The 15,112-nt window shown below is 41.4% G+C and overlaps 3 protein-coding genes across 3 annotated transcripts; 1 reads left to right on the top strand and 2 right to left on the bottom strand.

The window, feature by feature from the left end:
- Positions 1-525: 525 nt before the first annotated feature.
- On the bottom strand, positions 526-3,347 carry phlda3 (pleckstrin homology-like domain, family A, member 3). Its single transcript, XM_058083917.2, has 2 exons — positions 2,752-3,347; positions 526-979 (listed from the first exon to the last, which is right to left on the bottom strand). The coding sequence occupies exon 1, from the start codon at positions 3,245-3,247 to the stop codon at positions 2,756-2,758; it is 492 nt and encodes a 163-aa protein (XP_057939900.2). The 5' UTR covers positions 3,248-3,347; the 3' UTR covers positions 526-979; positions 2,752-2,755.
- A 1,828-nt stretch (positions 3,348-5,175) lies between these two features.
- LOC131136725 (cysteine and glycine-rich protein 1-like) lies at positions 5,176-7,368 on the bottom strand. Its single transcript, XM_078797736.1, has 6 exons — positions 6,722-7,368; positions 6,121-6,234; positions 5,850-6,018; positions 5,660-5,786; positions 5,491-5,587; positions 5,176-5,420 (listed from the first exon to the last, which is right to left on the bottom strand). Exons 2-6 carry the CDS (start codon positions 6,227-6,229, stop codon positions 5,344-5,346), a joined length of 579 nt encoding a protein of 192 aa, XP_078653862.1. The 5' UTR covers positions 6,230-6,234; positions 6,722-7,368; the 3' UTR covers positions 5,176-5,343.
- A 948-nt stretch (positions 7,369-8,316) lies between these two features.
- On the top strand, positions 8,317-14,322 carry LOC131136625 (uncharacterized). Its single transcript, XM_078797991.1, has 4 exons — positions 8,317-8,452; positions 10,780-10,968; positions 12,529-13,364; positions 14,223-14,322. The coding sequence occupies exons 3-4, from the start codon at positions 12,535-12,537 to the stop codon at positions 14,320-14,322; spliced, it is 930 nt and encodes a 309-aa protein (XP_078654117.1). The 5' UTR covers positions 8,317-8,452; positions 10,780-10,968; positions 12,529-12,534.
- The last annotated feature ends 790 nt before the right edge of the window (positions 14,323-15,112 follow it).

The following is a 15,112-nucleotide window of genomic DNA, read 5'->3' as shown; positions in this document are numbered from 1 at the left end:
AATTAGATACGCCGCCAGACAGTTCTGCATTTAAAAATGGTCGCTTGACAAGAGATCAGGTTTTTTTTTTCTCCTCCAAACACTACCCGCATTGGATCCATCCGTGGGTGTCTCCCATGCACTTCCTTGCTGACTCACGAGGTGTGGCAACAACTTCGGGATTTTCCCCACCGTAATGAAAGAAGCCTACCACACGATAATTCCCTTCCCCATCCGGACTCAGCTGCCCAGCGAACACACATATAGTCTGTTATATCGTATTTGTGACGCGCACAACATCTGTAAAGGGCTCGCTAACGAGAGCCAGCTGATGGTGAGACTAATGCACATCGCTCTCCAAGTCCTTCGTGATTCTCATTAGTCCTCCAAACAAAAGGTGCCCTGAATGCGGCGTGCATGCTGGGAGAAGCCTCTTGTGTCCGATTTCCCCTCCAGGCAAAAAAAAAACCCAGCAAGATGACACCGCAAATGTGAAAATGTGGTTACCTCCAAGAAATTCAACCTCACATTTAAGCTGTACAAGTTTTATTTTAGTATTTTTTTTATACTGTACATCATTTCATTAAATAGAATACACAATGTCAGCAAAGTATAGTTTTCCTTCTGGTTAACTTTTGCAAAAACATCCACAGTCAGTCGTTTTTCCGGCATTAAAAGCAAAGAGTTCAGATACATATAAAGTGTCTTCTGTTGGTTTGGTAATGTTACAAAAGGGAGTAGAAGATGCTGGTGAAACATCTAAGACACTCATAACAAAAAGATCCGAGCTTAGCTGTCACAGTTGTCATAACAAACTGATTATTTTTCTTTCTATTATTATGTTGGAAATATTATTCTCTTGTCTTGAGATACAGAAACAGATGGACTCCGCATGCCAGCATGAAAAGTTCATGTACAAGCTCAACAAGAACGTCTTCATCATCCACCAACTGAAGACTGAAGATCTCTTCTTGGAGGATTCATCCCAGGTAGTAAAAAGCTGAAAAAAAAAAACAGATTATCCATCCATCTTTCTTCTATGCCGCTTCGGATCGAACCCCGATCTTCCCAATCTACTGTGTGGGCCTCCATTCTAACCACTGTTGCACCATGCGGTGATTATGATTTATCCATTTGAATCTCAGATGTCAGAATAGCTACGTGACACTGTTGCCACGGCTACGAAGTTAATTTGGGAACACTCACTAAAGGCAGCATCACAGCAGATTCCTGGGTTGTGAGCTCATAGTTCAGACTCGCGTATCCCTCATCGAACAAGACGTGGGAGATCTCCCAGAGACGTCAGCTTTCATTCGTGGAGGTCACTGACCTTGGCGTTATCACCAAAACTCAATAATTCGGTCCAGATTGCTTTGCAGTTTGACAAACAACTCATATTTTGGTAGCACAATTAAGAGTTAATATCAATCAGTTCCAAAATGAATGATAGGTATGATTATGGTGCCCGCCATAAGATACAGAAATAAATCTGGTAGTAAACATGATTGACTTAAACTGGTTCAACACATATAAACACTAAAACAAAAGCTTGTTGGTTGTTTGATTCATGTTCATGTTAAAGGTTGAATAACTGTTAATAGTTGTCCTCCCTATCCGTGTGGAAGTGGTAAGTTTTTGGCTTTTTAAGTTTAAAGGAAATAACTTGAAGGCTACCGTTTAGGTCGCTAGCTCTCTAGTTTGCGAGTTAGCATGTGTCTCAAGACACTGCAGTTGCGCAATATGTTGTAAATAAAAAGTATAAATGTGACTATAGTCGTGTTTTGTCATGTCTACAGGGCTCTAATAATGCTTTGTTCATTTTAATCTGAAAAAAATCATTTGTCTACCCACCAACTATATGTGGTTTCTTATGTTTTTATTATTTATTACTGATTGATTGATTTTCTTTATTCTTGATTTGTTAATTTTTCATCTTATTTTGTGCAGAAAAATAAAAATTAAGATATTTGAGAACAGTGGAATGTTTTATCAGAACTTTTATTGTAGAAAATCGGAACCAAAGCACTGAAAAAGTTTGTATATTTTTCTGTTTTTAATAAATGCGTTTTTTTTTTTTGTTTTTGTTTTGGAAAACCTGATGTGGCCCAGTCTCACCCAGACCCTAGCTCCAGTGGCCCCTCAAGTAAATTGAGTTTGAGACCACTGACATAGAGACTGAATAAGATTGGGTCTAGGATTGAGCCATGTGAAACTCCAGTCGGGCAAGTTGACTGCTAATGTTCTATTTGATCGATATGATAACTTCGAAAGAAGCACACCATGATGTATTGTATCAAAATTGCGGTTCAAATCGAAAAAAATAAATAATGCCTTTTATTATTTTGCTTTATGTGCTGGGAAAACTGTCTTGTCAAATATTGTTATTATGCTCTGTTAAATGAAGTTATGCTAAAATTTATTTATGCTGTCAAATCTAAAACTGCATTATGCTAACTCAGTTACTGCAAGTCACATTTTTCACGAAAAAACATCAGCGAAGCATTTTTTTACCCGATAGTTTACATACAGTCAAATAACCGGAATATTAGCAATAACCGGAATATTTACTGCATGTAAACGTAGTGATTGGTATTTGTACTAGTGTATACTTCTTCATCAAGTTACAAAAAAACATTACAAACATTTGATGCAGTACATCCTAAACCCACAAAACGCATTGAAGTTTAATAATAATAATATATATAATATAATATAATAATATATTGCATGTTATTTCAATAATAAGTGAATAACAATTTCCATGGTCTTCACCTCGTCATAGATCCTCGTCCTCCCCGCCGCCTTCCAGATTCCCGGCGGAGAGCTGTCTTTTCCTCCCGGTCTGCACCGCTTGCCGGTTCTTATAACGGACCAGAGCCAAGGCGATCTCTGCGTTCCACGCCGTACCGTCCTGCGGACAGCGGAAGTCGACCTCCTTCCCCGTGGCCATGACCACCGTGAAGTACACCAGGCCCCGCTTGTACTCCACGCAGTCCACCGTCACCATGCGTTCGAAGAGCAGCTCCTTCGCTCGGGAGCCCCACGCCGCGCACGGAGCGTCGGCGGCGCCTCCTTTGCAGCCGCGCAGGCGGATCCCTTCGTCGGTTAACACGCAGCGTTTCTTCTTCCACAGTTGGAGAAGACCGCCGCTGCGCTTCTCCAGCACCCCGTCTCTCGTCGCTTTGGCCGGTAGAGACATGGAGACACGCCGCGGTGTGGACCAGCACTGAGACAAAGTCATATACACATCATCCGTGTTGTCAACCATGTGTGTCCCATAGTCGCATCGCCGCTATGCCTGGATATGTTGGGACATGCCCGGGGAGCTCGCACTGCACCCCGCCTCCTCGTCATCGTGGTAGTCCGCCTCTAAGTGCGTGTGTGTGTGCGTGTGTCTCCGCCCGTCTGCTTCATTGCACCTGTTCTGTAACACGGAATGGACACGCCCTCATTTGTAAAACCTTCAAAGTGTCCACGGACGTGTCACGGTGCGTGGGTGGTTCAAGATTGTGTGACTGAAACTAAACTAATAAGGCACTAAGAAGTACAGTAACACTCGACCCATTTTTTCAGACATAAAGCAATATGTAAAACTAGGAGAACACACATCTGCAAGTTTAAATATTACTTGTGGAGTGCCCCAGGGGTTAATACCATGACCACAACTGTTGGTCGTAGCTTATTTTAAATCTGAAATTAATTTGTATTGATCAGAAGATGTATTGTTTATTATTCAGTGTGAATAACAATTTTCCATGGTTTTCACCTCGTCATAGATCATCAACACCCCCCCCCCCCCTCCCGCCGCCTCCCAGATGCCCGACGGAGAGCTGTCTTTTCCTGCCGGTCTGCACCGTAAGTGATTCTTGAGACTTCTTTAGTTATTTTTAATGAGCTGTGTGAAGTTGGTGTATATTTCTCAAAAGCGCCAACTGACTTTATATCACCGGCAAGCAAGCAGATGAAGAAAAAAAAAACCGTGACCGATGCACGATCGTGCCTGCTGTCATGTTAAAAACATTGTGTATTATATGAAACAAGTTTAAGATTGCAAGGTGCATTCCTCAACATATCGAGAGGGGTGTAATATTTTATGCCAGTCGGTATCAAATTCTTGATACCGCCCTTGTGCCTCAAGTGTACCTAATGTTGTGGCCAGTGAGTGATGCATGATCGTGCATGACCTCAACATATCCAACATACATCGAGAGGGGTGTAACCTAACGTTGTGGCCAGTCCTAGTAAATTCCTAATGTACCATTTTTTATGTGTGAAGTTGGTGATTCACGTTTTCATGTTTTCCAACTGACTTTATATCACCAGCAAGCAAGCAGATGAAGAAAAAAAAAACATGACCGATGCACGATCGTGCCTGCTGTCATGTTAAAAACACTGTGTATTTTATGAAACAAGTTTAAGATTGCAAGGTGCATACCTCAACATATCGAGAGAGGTGTAACCTAACGTGGCCAGTCAATGCAGGTCAAGCACGATCATGCATCATTCACTGGCCACAACATTAGGTACACTTGAGGCACAAGGGCGGTATCAAGCATTCTGCATTCACGGCTGGCATAAAATATTACACCCCTCTCGACAACCTTGCAATCTTAAACTTGTTTCATAAAATACACTGTGTTTTTAACATGACAGCAGGCACGATCGTGCATCGGTCATGTTTTTTTTTTCTTCATCTGCTTTTTCTTGCTGGTGATATAAAGTCAGTTCTTTTCTGCAATACGAGTTTCTTACGAGTGAACTTTTTGGCCTTTAACAGCACATATGAGGCATTTTCGCTCTGACTTTACATGACGGCTAGCTATGAAAACGCTTGTTTGCGTGGTCTCATATGCTCGGTCTCAGGACCGACGTTGTGTGCAACCCAGCAAAAGAAGGGTTGCTTGGGGAAGGATTTCGACTCCAAACTATCCGTGTGATTGACTCGCTGTTGTGAGTGAAAACAGCAACACAAGCAGTTGTATACACAAGAAAACGAGAAAAATACCACATTTGTTGCCATACAGTTAGTAATTTTTTTAATCAAAAAAATGCAAAAATATTTTATTCTTTACTTTAATAATGTTGAGCAGTCAGACTATACTTGCTAATTGTAGGACAGGCTTGAATTTAGAATTCAGGAATTTTTTAATTTTGTCCATCATTCCCAATCCTTATGTGAAACATGAACACAGAAAGTGAGTTAATTTCAGCTAGCTCACAATGCTGTCATTGGGATTCACTTATTCCGACTACATCATTTTCAGGAAGTTCTTGTGTAAGATTGAATTATTAACGTCGTAGCTGGGTAGTTTATCCGCCAACAGTTATGTCACTCCAATGACATTGTGCTCGAGTCAGGGACGCCTACTGAGTGAGTTGCAGGGCTCCGGCCCCAGATCCATATCCGTATCCTTTTGGACCAAAGTTTTTTGCATAGCACCCTAGAGGCCAGGAGCACTTTAAACATCAGACCACATCAATTAATGGCATCGAATGACAGGAATGCGTTACCTTTGCAGTAGATTTCTCCATCCCTGTCGGCAAGTGTGGTTGACTCCAGACCCTTCCCACATGCGGCACATCGGAAACAACCGATCTTGTGCCATGCCTGCATATAAACATGAAACATTTAGGATATTGATAATGTTCTTAAAGAACGCCTACGTTTATTCTTACTTACACTGCCAGCTCCTATGATCTTCTCAGCTGCGTAGACCGCTTTGCCACAGCGAGGGCACTTCTCAGACCCACCGAATTTTCTAGTCTTAGACGGATTGGGGTTGGTGGTCGGCTGATGAGGCTTGGGTCTGGGAGCAATGTGTGACTAAAACGTTTGAAATGACACAAATTCTTTTTTGCGTGGTACTCACTCCTCAGCGGTGATACCCTGACCCTCTCCCTTGTCCATGTTGAGAGTTCCCGCCCCCACGCCATAACCATAACCCTTTGGTCCGTACTTCTTGCCGTAACATGTCTTGCAGTAGATTTCATCCTGATGGACAGCAAGAGTGGTGCTGTCTAAGCACTTCCTACACACCACTAAACAAAGACGTGGCAGATATGAAAAAGCAAACATTGTTTTTGCATATGCTTGAATGTTTTTATGACAATTAGTCAATTCGTCGGATGTCGTTTACTCACGGCACAGGAAGCAGCTTTTGTGGAATTTCTGACCATGACAAAGTACCTCCTCTGCAAAGTAGACTGTTTTCTTACAACGTCCACACTGGTTTCCTCCTCCTAAATTCATCCTTCAGGAATACACACATGGATAAAACAAATCTTAAAATATTACTAACCTGGCTTTTTCAGTGAAAATAAATATTAAATATCCAGTAAATATCTAATTTCACTCCGAGCAAAAGTGGCTGTGGGTTTTTCTGTGCATGATGAGTTTGAAACGGAAAAGTAACTCCAACGCTTGGAAAATGAGGCGAAGCTTGTGTGTTTAAATATTGTAGTACAAATACTTCCTGGCTGTATTTTACTCTTGGCTCAATATGTTTACCACAATAAGACTTGGACAGTCGTTCTGGTTTTTCCACATCCATAATCCAAACCATGAACGATATCCCACCTCCTCCTGAACGTCTTTGCCTTTTTGGAAAAACAAAAAGGTAGCGTCGCTCCTACATCCTGGCCTGTCTTGAACCAAAGGCTAAGCAGGAAGAGGGCGTGTACCTATCATGCATTGGCATGCAGTATGTACTACGTTGGTACTGTATGTTAAATCTCACATACCTGCAGTTGTAGTTGCTGTCAGTCAGAAGTTGTAAAGAAACGGTCAGTAATCAGTCAAGCAGCGCAATTGCAGCACTGGGTTGTGTTCATACCTTGGCTACGCTTCCTCTGTTCAAAATGTGCTGAGAGGGAGGTGCTTCTCTGTTGCTTCAGTCATGGCTGCCTTGAGCACAGAGGAACAAGGAATTTCCGACTGCGTGTTTCAGGGAGGGACGAGAAAATGAGGCAGAAACCTGAAGACATTTTTTTCTTCTATGAACTATGTGGACAATTAGGTATAATGACTGGATGGGGAAATGTACTTAACTGTACTTAGACTGTAAAAAAAAAGATTCCAGTAATTCCAGCTTCAGGTGACCTTTGGATATTTGTTTGTTTCAAAAGGTCAGTCAGATATGCTTGAATGAGCACTATTATAGGGCTGGTGGTTGAGGAAGGCTCTGCCGCCATCTTGTGTTCATTTGTTGTATAACGCCACAGGGAACCGTCTATCACAGCTGTCTTTGTGTGAGAGGCGGGATACACCCCGGATTGGACGGCAGCCATTGGCAGGGCACATACAGACAAACAATGGCTGTGTCTGAATCCGGGGTCTAAATCCTACTAGACCAGTAGCCTACCCGGTCTACGAAGGCCAGACTTTGGGAGGCTCCTCCTCCAGCCACGAACCAGCCTTGTGAATTGAGACAGTTCCGCCTTCCTTCACTTCCTGGTTGTGTCACGTGATCATATTTACGCTGACGTCATAACAGAATTGACATCAATCGCGAGTTAAGTAGTAACATAACTAAAAATGTACATTATAGAAGCAAAGTTATAATTTTTTTAAATGTAGGTTTTACTAGACCAGTAGCCTGACGTTCGGAGGCTCCTCCTCAAGCCACGAACCAGCTTTGTGAATTGAGACGGTCCCGCCTTCCTTACACTTCCTGGTTGTGTCACGTGGTTATGTTTACCCTGACGTCATAACAGAACGACATCAATCGCGAGCGAAGTAGTAACATAACTAAAAATGTACATTATAGAAGCAAAGTTATTATTTTTTTAAATGTACATTTTACAGGAGAGATAAGAAATGCAGATTTATCTCCAGCTCACAGCTAAACCTGATATATTACTTTGTTCTTTTCGAGATTCGACATAGATTTCAAGATGGCTGACGCTGGTAACCAGAATATGTACAAAAAACAAATGAACAACCAAGCTCGCCATAGTTCAAGCCCAATGCCCTGAATTCCATGGATGTTCCTGAAGTAAATACAGTAGTCTAGCGTAATTTAACAATGCTATGTTTGTTTTTTAGGGTAGATCTCATTTTTGAAGCGTGACTCCAGTCTTCAGTCCAGCAGCATATGTGCGAGGCCCTTCATGAAGACCAAACACACACGTGCGTATGCACACACGACCTTCCAGATGTCCCTCGGGGGTGACAGTGACACAAGTGTCCCATTGTTACGACAGCATCTGTCAGGAGGGGGGGGAGTGTGGTGTATAGGGGGCATGCCGCGTGGGCCATTAGAAGATTAGCTATGACATGACCTCCCTTGCGTGCACAGACATATGCACACACACTTGACACAGACGTTTTGCTCTCTCCTACCCATAATCCCTCTCAGTCATGAACCACTTCCTGTTTTGTGTGGCACAGAAACAAAGAAACGCATCATGTGATCATCTCGTGAGCGTCTGCCTTTAGAGCGTCTATACCAACAAGGAGGGATGCTGCATTACTGTGAGTATTTGGGGGTTAGCTAATGATTTGATTGTGCCATGCGTTTATTAATAAGGAAAATGGCTGCTTTTTAGCATGTTTGCTTTTTTAGTGTTATTAATGTAGCAGTGCTTATAGCAGACACAGTTAAGCAACCAGTCAATACCGGTCAATATGTTATGAGGGCTGGCACTCGACTTTGCGGCCGACATGCTAACCACTCATCCACTCTGGGGTTGCTGTTTTTTTTTTTTTTTCATTATTATTCACGTACCCCCTATGACAATTGGCATACCCCAATTTGGGAACCTAAGATCTATAGTTTGCAATTTGAATGTCATCCATCTTGTTTTGATGACATCTTTCTGTAAGCTTTGTTCCAAATACAATGGACGATGCCAGCCGTAAATGCAGAATGCTTGATACCGCCCTTGTGCCTCAAGTGTACCTAATGTTGTGGCCAGTGAATGATGCATGATCGTGCTCGACCTGCATTGACTGGCCACAACATTAGGTTACACCCGTCTCGACATGTTGAGGTATGCACCTTGCAATCTTAAACTTGTTTCATAAAATACACAATGTTTTTAACATGACAGCAGGCACGATCGTGCATCGGTCATGTTTTTTTTTTCTTCATCTGCTTTTTCTTGCTGGTGATATAAAGTCAGTTGGAAAACATGTTTGCGTGAATCACCAACTTCACACATAAAAAACGTTACATTGGGAATTTACTAGGACACACCAGGACGCTGTTGCCCAGTTATGCCACAGTTATGCCACAGTTAAATTAAATTAAAATAATTTAATACATTCAATTAAAACAATAAATTAATTGTTAATTTCATCAAAACACTTTGATTTTGTTGTATTTTTCTATTTTCCAACTGACTTTATATCACCAGCCACCACCAGGAACAAGCAGATACAGTCAGTGACTGATGCACGATCGTGCCTGCGGTTTAAAAAAAAAAATGCATCATGTAATTATGAAACAAGTTTAAGATTGGAACGTGCATACTCACCACTGCTCCTGTGCAAGTGTACCTAATGTTGTGGCCAGTCAGCATCGCATTGCACAATTGAGCATCTTACAAAGTAATTTCCAGGCGACCTTTTTTTTATGTTTTTGTATCTTTTTTTTTTGCATCATCAGTCATGACTAAATAATGGGTGTGGGTGTTTGTGGGTGCACGTGTTTTAATTACCCACACACAGTGTAGACACACACACACACACATACACACACACACTCATCCAACTAATGGACCGACCCCACTGTGCCTTAGCCGGGCTTGTATTTCATCACAGACAGGCGAGGGGAGGACGGCCAACAGGTCCATTACACTGAGAGAGCGAGCGATAGAGGTTGTGATTACTGGAGGAAAATTTGAAAAAAAAAAAAAAAAGGGGGCGGGACCACAGCTGCAGGCGGACTGCGGCAGCAGCAGAGCGGCATGACGTGGTTGAGGAGTAGAATGTCACAATTACACACACACACACAGACACACATCTTAGAGGCCCGTCTGCCAAAAGTAGACAGCAGCAAAGGCAGGCATCGAGGCAGACGTACTCAGCAGCATATCGATTGGAGGCAAACAAATATGCTATACTTTGACTTCCCATGCTTGCAGAGGGTGAGTTTTCATTTTACACATGTTGATATTTCCCAACTTGAACTGACATAGTGTGCTTTTTCAGGTGATATACATATTAATTCTTTCCTCTGAATTTACAGTCAAACAGTGTTTGTTTTGATTTGAAGTGATGTGAATGGAGATATAATGGAGTTTTACATAGATGGAAAGCGGGCATGGGAGAAAAAGGGGATACTGTTACCAGGCATGATGCCATCGTCCTGAGTCAGCATCAGTGACTGGCTATCCTGTATGAGTCAGTGCAGCATACGTAGTGTCCCTCTGAGATTTTTTGTTATTTCTAGTCATGAATCACGCTTTATGTGGACGCATGGTTTTGTTTATAGCTTGGGAAGGCCTTTCTCATGTTTTTTTTTTTTTTTGTGTGTGGGATTGCAACTGTATACCTTGACTCAACTAAGCTTTATAATGGATTTGCATACAAATGTAGCTATTTACGACTTTACTGTTTGAGACTAAATAGATTGTGTGGTCAAATTCCCGGAAAAGCAATTGTAAGGATGACAAAATGTGTGTCATTGAAGGTCACAGAATGATGCAGAATTAACCAATTGGAATGACCGTGTAGTTAATCTAGTTAATTGCCCAAAGAGATATTTTTAGTATGTTGACTGCCAAATGAGGGAAAAAAATGGTTTGTAAATGTAAATGACTTTGATTGGCTAATGATGTTGTTTCTGTTTGTCACAGCTTCCTGTCTTGGGTGAATGGTGAAGTTCTGCAGACCAATGAAAGGCCAGCTGCACGGATGCAGAAGTGATCCAGGAAAAAACAGCCCATTGTTCCCGGGACGTCGGAGAAGTGCGACCTCCCTCCCCTTCTGCTGGCCTGGCCTGCTTGGCCTCGCGGCGCGCCAAAGACGCGGTACCCTGCTGGCAGGTAGGACGCTCATTTTGAGTCACGGGATTATTATTTTTTTTTTATAATACGCAGCTTTTAAGCTTCACATGTTGATACCATCATGTCATTATTGTTGTCACTTTCAGGAAAGCTGATACTTTACTGTAAGTTGATTTATGACAGCGCTGTTTTGGTTGATTAATTGGTGATTAATTATCGTGTGACAATGATATAGTACTGTAGAAAGCACTCACACTGATGCTGTCCTTAGGTTCACAGACAGAGGCGTGTGTTACGACCTTGTGTGTGACTGTGATGAGTCAGAATGCTCATCACAAGGTTGTGTGTGTGTGTGTGTGTGTGTGTGTGTGTGTGTGTGTTTTTAAAGGGCTCAATTGAGCACAAAGATACATGTTACAGAACAAGCAAGCTAAAAGTTGTAATGTGATTAGTGAAAGCATTAGCTGCTTAGTTTATGCTCCCTGTCACATGGAATGTGTTATTCCTCTGTGAAGATTTTATTTTATTTTATTTTATTTTATTTTATTTTATTTTATTTTATTTTATTTTATTTTATTTTATTTTATTTTATTTTATTTTATTTTATTTTATTTTATTTTCATAAGGGGTTAGTATGTCGTTTTTTCAGTTTTTATCAACTTGCTCCGAATGCACTTTTCGGGTCAAAATAACAGGGGAAACCTCACACACACTCAACAGGGGCCCCAGGAGCACCCAAAAATGGCATAAAATGCCAAAATTTTAGGGCGTCGATTTTTAACGTATTTTATTTTATTTTATTTTATTTTATTTTATTTTATTTTATTTTATTTTATTTTATTTTATTTTATTTTATTTTATTTTATTTTATTTTATTTTATTTTTTATGTGAAGGGACAACATTGACATTGTTGTTACACATATTGACCAGCAGAGGGCAGTATCACCCCGACGTTACTTCAAGGGCAACTCTATTGAAGTTACCAATTAATGCCGTACAGACAAAAAAAGATGTACTTTACCAAATTCATAATTTTGTTGTGACAACAATAAAACCCCAAAAAACCTAACCCAGCAAATAAATAAACAAATAAGACACTTTTACTGGTTGTGTAGAACAATAACTAACAACTACGTGATTTTAACTCGCAACTGAAGAGTTGTTTACATACACGGTGCCGCAAAGCACGCTGGGAACCAGGAAGTGCTCCCGGCGATTCTACAATAGCACTCTTTTTGTCCCAGATGTTGACATTCTCTTTGTTTTTGCCTTCTATGTCTCTTCATCCTCATCTTCCTTTTCTCATAAAAATGTGTTAAATTATATGAATTTTTACTTTTAAGGTTTAATCCGGTAGAAGCCACAAATCGGCCATCTTGGTTCTAGTTGTAGTTCTTAAGAGGTTTGAGGACTTTTGAATGGGACAATGAGGAGCATCAGAAGGAATAAATATCTGGATTGAATTTAATATAAATGTCAAATAAATCACAGACAACTTTATGTCCAAAAGTGAGCAATTTGTTTGTATTTTATTTGATTATGTGAGAACAGAAAATATGACTTTTTGATTAGTAAACTGTTTATATGTCCTTTTATAGGTCATCATGAGCGGGGAAGTCAATGTGAGGTCCGCCCTTCATCCTCCTCCCCAATCTGGAATCCCACTCCCACGTACGCTCTTAACCGCCTCCCCAAAAAGGGACCGGCACCACAGGACCGGCGACCTACCGAGGACCTCGACCCACTCCTCCAAACACATACCCACTCCGTCTCCATCATGTTGTCCTTGGAGCACCCGCCTCCACAAACCCCCTTGTGGGGACTTGGTGGCAGATGTTGGCCTGAAGTCTCCACTGCCCCGCCAGACCTCGTCTTTGGCCTACAACAGTCCACTGACCCACCGACGAGTGTCACCGTCGCACTCTAAAGACCCACCGGATCTGGGAAAACCCACTAATAGAGATTTTTCACTTGATGGTAATTGTAATAGAAATCCAGGTACTAATACAAACCAAGCATGGTCCACCAGCAACCTACGTTCTCCACTCCAGTTCAGAAGACCTGACTCTTTCAGTTCAGAGGCTCCGAAAACGGAACCGTTCAAGTCCAGTAATGGTAACATGTACCTACCTCTCGCTCAAAGTAGTCCTCAACGGACCAACCGAGGTCCAAGTGACTCCACCGTCCAATCAGATGAAGAAATGGAGACACCCGAGGAACCCAGTCAAGCTTCCTCTACCAGTCTCCCGCTGCTGCCACCGGGCATGCTGGCCATGCCCGTCATGTGCAACAGACCTGAAGGCCTCCAAAAGGAGTCTGAATCCTCAGAAACACAAAGTCCAAGAGTCAACATGGTGGCTCCATTCAGCTTCAGGTTAGTGGTCTTTATTTACACCAGGGGTCTCAAACTCAATTTACCTGAGGGCCACTGGAGGTAGGGTCTGGGCAAGGCTGGGCCGCATCAGGTTTTCCAAAAAAAAGAAAAAAAACGCATTTATTAAAAACAGAAAAATATACAATTTTTTCAGTGCTTTGGTTCTGATTTTCTACAATAAAAGCTCTGATAAAACATTCCACTGTTCTCAAATATCTTAATTTTTATTTTTCTGCACAAAATAAGATGAAAAATAAATAAACAAATCAAGAATAAAGAAAATCAATCAGTAATAAATAAATATAATAATAATAATAAAAACTTAATAAACCACATATAGTTGGTGGGTAGACAAATGATTTTTTTCAGATTAAAATGAACAAAGCATTATTAGAGCCCTGTAGACATGACAAAACACGACTATAGTCACATTTATACTCTTTTTATTTACAACATATTGCGCAACTGCAGGGTCTTGAGACACATGCTAACTCGCAAACTAGAGAGCTAGCGACCTAAACAGTAGCCTTCAAGTTATTTCCTTTCAACTTAAATAGCCAAAAACTTACCACTTCCACACGGATAGGGAGGATAACTATTAACAGTTATTTAACCTTTAACATGAACATGAATCAAACGTAATAACTTTTTCTGGGTACATGATACCATACAGCATCCATATCAAACTTGCGCGGGCCGCACTAAACATTAAACTTTCATATCAAGGCGGGGGCCTCAAACTAGTGTCCTGCGGGCCACATTTGGCCCGTCGGCCGCGTGTTTGAGACCCCTGATTTACACAGTTATGATCCGATATACAATACATAGTGCATATTGTCTCCGTATATTCTGATGGATTCTCCCCCACTCTCATCATAACGTCATGTTATGATGTTATGCGTGTTATGTTGTTGACAGGCTGCCGCTGCAGGACGGGGATTTGTCGCTGGACGAACTGAGTGACTGCTCATCTGGATCCATCGAAATCTGCTGCGACGACCTGACACCAGGTTATTGAATTATTTGTTTTATTGAAGTATTTCCGCCTCAACACCATGAGGGCGTGGAGGTTGCTTTTAGTTACGTTTACTGCAACAGCCGTACAGGATATGCCAGAGGCCCATCTATGAGGCTCATTGTGGGACCTGAATAGACTTAAGAGACTACCGGTCCCGGTCCGTATAAATGTCTCCCACTCGTCAGTCCTCGGTCGAATTGTCTGAAATAAGGTGGCACAATTTTGAATGTGTGCCTCAGCCTGAGGCGGCGCTGACTTCAGTGGGTCAGGATGAAGAGATGGAAACTAGAGAAGTGCTGAGGATGAGCCAAGATGACAGTCATGATGTGGGTCAGTAATGGAAAAAAAAAGAGTTCACTTAGCTAACTACCCTGCCGGGCACCATTACATGCATCAGAGTTTTTACTCATTGCTCCTAAATGATCATTTTCGCTTTCTATACTAATCCCTTAGTGTAAGTTTATTTTTCAGCAAGAAACAAAAAGTGGATGGTGGATGTTTTCCCTGTGCATTCTGGGATTTTCATGTCCGAACCATCTTAGTCTGGCCTCTCTGACTTTAACTCCAAGCCCTCTAAACATGTAATGTCCCTCTGATGTACTTGTTCCTGATCCTATCTATCCTGGTCACTCCCAATGAGCATCCTCATCTAATATAATCATATATAATAATATAATATATAATATCATAATAATAATATAATCAATCTCTAAACATATAGAGATTGAATATAATAAAATATAATAATAATAATATCATACATAATACATAATCAATCTCTAAACATGTA

Source organism: Doryrhamphus excisus, linkage group LG17, assembly GCF_037039965.1.
Source record: "Doryrhamphus excisus strain RoL-2023G ecotype Guam linkage group LG17, RoL_Dexc_Guam_v1.1, whole genome shotgun sequence".
Lineage (NCBI taxonomy): Eukaryota > Metazoa > Chordata > Actinopteri > Syngnathiformes > Syngnathidae > Doryrhamphus > Doryrhamphus excisus.
Note: the sequence above shows the minus strand (reverse complement) of the source record. Positions and strands in the feature narration are given on the sequence as shown.